At 52.7% G+C, this 5,758-nt stretch overlaps 1 protein-coding gene across 3 annotated transcripts in view; it reads right to left on the bottom strand.

The window, feature by feature from the left end:
* The window catches only part of IL6R (interleukin 6 receptor), a 61,148-nt gene that overhangs the window by 31,803 nt on the left and 23,587 nt on the right, over nt 1-5,758 (bottom strand). For all 3 annotated transcript variants that reach the window (XM_032265033.1, XM_032265034.1, XM_032265035.1), the window contains exons 2-3: nt 2,319-2,567; nt 844-967 (exon numbers count right to left, since the gene is read on the bottom strand). In XM_032265033.1, coding sequence (XP_032120924.1) covers nt 844-967; nt 2,319-2,567 — 373 coding nt within the window. The remainder of the gene's footprint in view (nt 1-843; nt 968-2,318; nt 2,568-5,758) is intronic.

Raw genomic sequence — 5,758 nt, forward strand, 5'->3', positions numbered from 1 at the left:
AAAAAAAAAAAAAGAAAAACATAGGATATACAGGGTTCAGCACCATTTGCATTTTCAGGCATCCACTAAGGGTCTTGGAACCTGTCCTCCTTGCCACGGTATTCTGATGACTGACAGCTCAAACTCAACCGTAAACCTCTGGACTAGGGAGACCGTGGCTCTGGGATGGAGACCGGCAAAACTGCAGAGGCAGAATTGTTTTCAGCATCTTCCACCTCCTCTACATCCATGCCTGATCCCATCCCAGGTCTTCCCACGTGAAGCCATCTTCCAGCGATGGCGCAGGGACCGCCATGCGGGTGTGACTTCTCGCCCCACGGCCCCCAGCTCCCTCTCCCCTGCCCATCACCACTTTCTCTCGTGCCTTTATCATGGAAATAGCCTGAAGTGCCCACAGGCTCGGACACTGATAATGGGCTGGCTGTCCTTCCCAGGGACGCCTGCATGTTTTTAGAGCAACACCCATAACCTTTGGACTTTGAATGAAATCAGACAGATTGAGATTGAATTCCCAGCAGAGCCACTTACTAGCTAAGTGACCCACACCCAGTTAATCAGTCTCTGGGCCTCAGTCTCTCCATCTGTTATGTGAGAAAAATAATCCCCACTTCCCATAGCTGTTGTGATAGCCAAGGTCAAGTGAATAGGACAAGGTTCCAAGCACAGTGCCCAGTTCAGGGTGGCAGCCAAATGTAAATCTCAGTTCCCTCTCACCTCCCCTTCCTCAGCCTGAAGGAATTGCTTCCTAATGACAACGTTTTGGAATCATCTGAACCAGCCCTTCTCTGGGGACCTCGGGAAGGAGGCAGCAGATATGCTCACAGCTCAGCTGAAGATACTTACAACTTCCTCACCAACAGCACAGCCTTGGTGGTCGGGGATGGGGTGCTCCGAGGACCCCACTCACAAATAACATTGCTGAGGGGGCTCTTCCGGAAGCAGGAGAGCTGGGGCTCCTCGGGAGGAACTGAAAGGAGAGCATCACAGACGTGAGCAGGTGGTTGGGGATCCTGGGGCACACCTGGCCTCGCAGGCGGGGCAGCCTCCCTTGGGAGGGGAGCACATGGCTCAGTCTCTCAGCCCCAGCCCCAGGAGACAGTCAGGACCAGACACCACGGCCACATTCAGCCACAGGCAAATGGAATCACCACTGGGAAATTAAAGGACACCCAAGTCCTTGTGTCAGGCTGGGACACGAATCCAGGACAGGGGAAGGGAAGCACCCCAGGGCCAATTTGTCTAAAGAGGAGAGAGGATGATCAAAAAAAAGGGGCTTTGGAGTCACGCAGACCTGGCTGTGCGGCCTCGGGCAAGTCCTAGCCACTCCTGAGTTTCCTCCAGTATAAAATAAACTGATGACAATGAAATGATGACAGCAATGATGATAAGCCTGCTTTCCCCGGCAGGGCTGCTGAGGGCGTACAAGAGATACGGAAGAAAGTGCCTTGGCATAGGGCTTGGCACACAGGACACAGGTTCTAGGAAGTCTGTGTAGGTGTGAGGGAGCTAAGAACTTGCTAATTCAAAAAAAATAAGAATAGCTAATTTGAGAGCTTAGGGTGTGTTATGCAGACTTTTTAGCACCACATATGTGTGATACACACACACACACACACACATATGCAAATTCACATATGATTCCTTTGCAACAACTCTAAGGTAAGGTAATAAAATTAACCATATAGGATCAGGCGCAGTGGCTCACACCTGTAATCCCAGCACTTTGGGAGGCTGAAGCAAGTGGATCACAAGGTCAGGAGTTCAAAACCAGCCTGGCCAAGATAGTGAAACCCCATGTCTACTAAAAATACAAAAATTAGCCGGGCATGGTGGCAGGCGCTTGTAATCCCAGCTACACAGGAGGCTGAGGTGGAGAATTGCTTGAACCCAGGAGACGGAGGTTGCAGTGAGCCAAGTTTGCGCCACTGCACTCCAGCCTGGGCAATAGAGTGAGACTCTGTCTCAAAAAAAAAAAAAAAACAAAACCTTATTTTGCAAAGATGAAACTGAGGGGTGGAGAGGTAAAGCTGTGTGTGAAGGGGCAGGATTCAAACCCAGGCTCCTTGGCTCCGGGCCCCAGGCTATTGAGTTCACCAGAAGTCCTAACTCCCAAAGCCAACGTTCCCCACCAGTTAGACACCCCACCCAGCCGCAGTCTTGGCCAGCATCTAGCTGGCAGACATTGGTGGGCCTTCCCCAAAATTCTTGCGCCAAGGAAATGACAGGAGTTTGAAGATTCAGACAGGGACTGTCTCTGGAACGCACAGGGACTCACTTCTTACGGGAACTGTCTCCGGGAGCTCTGAGGCGCAACTTACCATCCACCAGCAAGTGCACGGTCCCAGCTGGGCGGCCGGCCCGGTAGCAGGAATAGTTCCCAGAGTCGTGGAGCTGCACCGACCTCAGCAGCAGCCGCCTTCCCACGCCAGCCCATCTGCCGGGGTGGCCGCCTGCAGCCGGCTTCCCGAGCACCCAGTCAACAGTGGCATTGTCTTCCAGCTCTCCCCCGGGGCAGGTCAGGGTCACGCTGTTGCCGGGCAGGCTGGTCAGCACGCCTCTCGCCACCTCTGGGGAGGGAGGAGACACTCGGTAAGCCCACAGCCACTGAAGAAGCGGCTTCGTTCTGATCTGAGGAAGCCACGCGAGGCCTCAGTGCTAATCATGAAGGGGTCCAGGCCGCCTTCACCTCTGCCTGGATTGGGGCAGCAGTCTCCTGGTGGCACCCCCACCTGGTCCCCACCATTCAGCTGCCTGGGAGAGCATTCTGAAGCAACGATCCAGCCACCCCACTCCCTGGATTAGAAAACCGCTCAAGGGGCCGGGCGCAGTGGCTCAAGCCTGTAATCCCAGCACTTTGGGAGGCTGGGGGGGGGGATCACGAGGTCAAGAGATCGAGACCATCCTGGTCAACACGGTGAAACCCCATCTCTACTAAAAATACAAAAAAATTAGTTGGGCATGGTGGCATGTGCCTGTAGTCCCAGCTACTCAGGAGGCTGAGGCAGGAGAATTGCCTGAACCCGGGAGGCGGAGGTTGCGGTGAGCCGAGATCGGGCCATTGCACTCCAGCCTGGGTAACAAGAGCGAAACTCCGTCTCAAAAAAAAAAAGAAAGGAAAAGAAAACCCCTCAAGGGCCTACCACTGCCCACAGGATGAAGTCCACGCTCCTCAGTGTGGCCTGCACAGCCCTGCTGTCCTTGGAGGCCTCATCTCTCGTCACTCCTTAGAAGGTGTGGAGCCTTCCCCTCAGCTCCCCACACTCTCCTCCTCACACTCGTTCTTCCCACATCATCCCCACGACCCCCTCCTATTCCAGGTCTTGGCCTAAACATCGCTTCCGCTCCCCCGGCTGCACGAGGTCCTCACTCAGCACTACGTCACCCACACGCTGCCATGTAATTACCAACCCCGTGTCTCTCGTCCCCTCAAGATACCAAGCACCACAGAAGTAGGCACCCTGCTTTGTTCTCCATGATATTCCAGTGCCCAGGACATTGCCTGGCCCGTGGCAGGGACCTGCTGAGCACCTGATGAATGTGTGAATGAATGCACGCCTGTAGGGATGAATGCCAGGCACCCAAGTGCACAAGTACACAGGAGGTCTCCGAAAGCAGGGTCTTCATGGCAGAATGCTCGTTGTACAGGTGGTAACGGAGGCCCAGAAGAATCAGGAGGCTGGCCCAGATGCACAGCTGGGGTGGGAACCAGGGCTTCTGATTCCCTGTTCCATGCTCCCTCCAGTAACCTGCATTACCGACTAAACCACCTAGAGCAATGTTGTGTTTACTCCAGGGACCAAACCGGAAGGTTAAAAAAAATGCATTCTCTAAAAGAAACAAACCAAAACCAAAAAAATGCATTCTCTACGCCTTGAAAAAAAATTGGGTGTATTCTACTACTCAAGAAAAAGGAGATTAAAGATTAAAGGAACAAGTAAACTATTTTTGGTAGAAGTTATAGATTCACAGAATCTAAGATAAAAATTAGCCCAACCACCATGGACTCATTTATTAACCAATCAATCAAATTAGTCCAATCAGCTAAGGAAACAGAGGCCAGGGAACACAGCCAGTTTTCATGTAAGCACACTTGGTCCTTCAAACCAAATGCATAATCATTCATCAGCAAGCAGTAGCAATAAATCTGGCCAAAGATCTCAGAGAGGACCCACAGTCACTGAGTGCCTGACCTCACCTCCTCGCCCACGCCCCTGGGACTCAGAAGCAGCGCAGGGCTCTCTGCCTGGCCTGCAAAGCCCTTCTTGCTTATGAGGCATTTTTTTTGTTTTGTTTTTTGGTTTTCTGTTTTGTTTTGTTTTGAGACAGTCTTACTTTGTCACCCAAGCTGGAGTGCAATGGCACAGTCTTGACTCACTGCAACCTCTGCTTCCCAGGTTCAAGCGATTCTCCTGCCTCAGCCTCCCAAGTAGCTGGGATTACAGACGTGTGCCACCACACCTGGCTAATTTTTGTATTTTTAGTAGAGACAGGGTTTCACCATGTTGGCCAGGCTGGTCTTGAACTCCTGACCTCGTGATCTGCCCACCTCAGCTTTCCAAACTGCTGGGATTACAGTCATGAGCCACTTTTTTTTTTTTTTTTTTTTTTGATACGAAGGCTCGCTTTGTCACCCAGGCTAGAGGGCAATGGTGCAATCTCGGCTCCCTACAACCTCTGCCTCCCGGGTTCAAGCGATTCCCCTGCCTCAGCCTCCCGAATAGCTGAGACTACAAGCGTGCGTCACCATGCCTGGCTAATTTTTGTATTTTTAGTAGAGACAGGGTTTCATCATATTGGCCAGGCTGGTCTCAAACTCCTGACCTTGTGATCCACCTGCCTTGGCCTCCCAAAGTACGTGAGCCACCACGTCCAGCCACTTATGAGGCATTTTAATCTCATATTTGTCAAACTGTCCTTCCTTTCACCCCATCCAAGGTGGCTGTCAGAGGAGAGAGTAAGGATCAGTGACTCCCAGGCAGATAACACCCCCAAAGCCGGGGGAGGTTGGAGTCCACACTGGCTACTGGCAGTTCAGGGACAGGGACATAAGCATCAAAGGGGCAGAGACAGTCTCCCAAGACTTCGTATTGGGCCCTGCCTAGCTATACAGATGCCCTTCCCTCTCACTTTAACACCTGGAGCCAGAGTCCTCCTCCCTGGTACCCTCTGCCCCGAGGCTGGCAGAAAAGGGACAAACACAAGGTCAGCATGGCAGTCGGTCATCTAAGGTTTTCTCTCGTCACCACCAGAGCCCTGGGGCTCGGGTAAGAAAGCTGGCTGAATTGTCACCGTGCAGCCAGGCGAGTTTGGGTGGGTTCCTGAGACCCCTATGGACTTACTTTCCCCCACGGCGGGCAAGTCCTATGTTTGATAAGCATTCGAGGAGCCTGCAGCAGCCAGGCCCCAGCAAGGAATACACACACAATCAGGCATCCCAGAGACCCTGCCCTGAGAGATGGGAGACACATTTGCTGCTGCAGGACTGGGACGCGGCACACAGTACTCTTTTGGTCATCAGCAAAATCTGAGTCCCAGCTGGGCGCTGTGGCTCACACCTGTATTCCCAGCACTTTGGGAGCCCAAGGCAGGTGGTTCACCTGAGTTTGGGAGTTCGAGACCAGCCTGGCGAACATGGTGAAACCCCGTCTCTACTAAAAATACAAAAATTAGCCAGGCATGGTGGCACACGCCTGTAATTCCAGCTATTCAGGAGGCTGAGGCAGGAGAATCACTTGAACCCGGAAGGTGGAGCTTGCAG

The sequence above is a fragment of the Sapajus apella genome, unplaced genomic scaffold, assembly GCF_009761245.1.
Source record: "Sapajus apella isolate SASKATOON/1434 unplaced genomic scaffold, GSC_monkey_1.0 scaffold148, whole genome shotgun sequence".
In the NCBI taxonomy this organism is placed as follows: domain Eukaryota; kingdom Metazoa; phylum Chordata; class Mammalia; order Primates; family Cebidae; genus Sapajus; species Sapajus apella.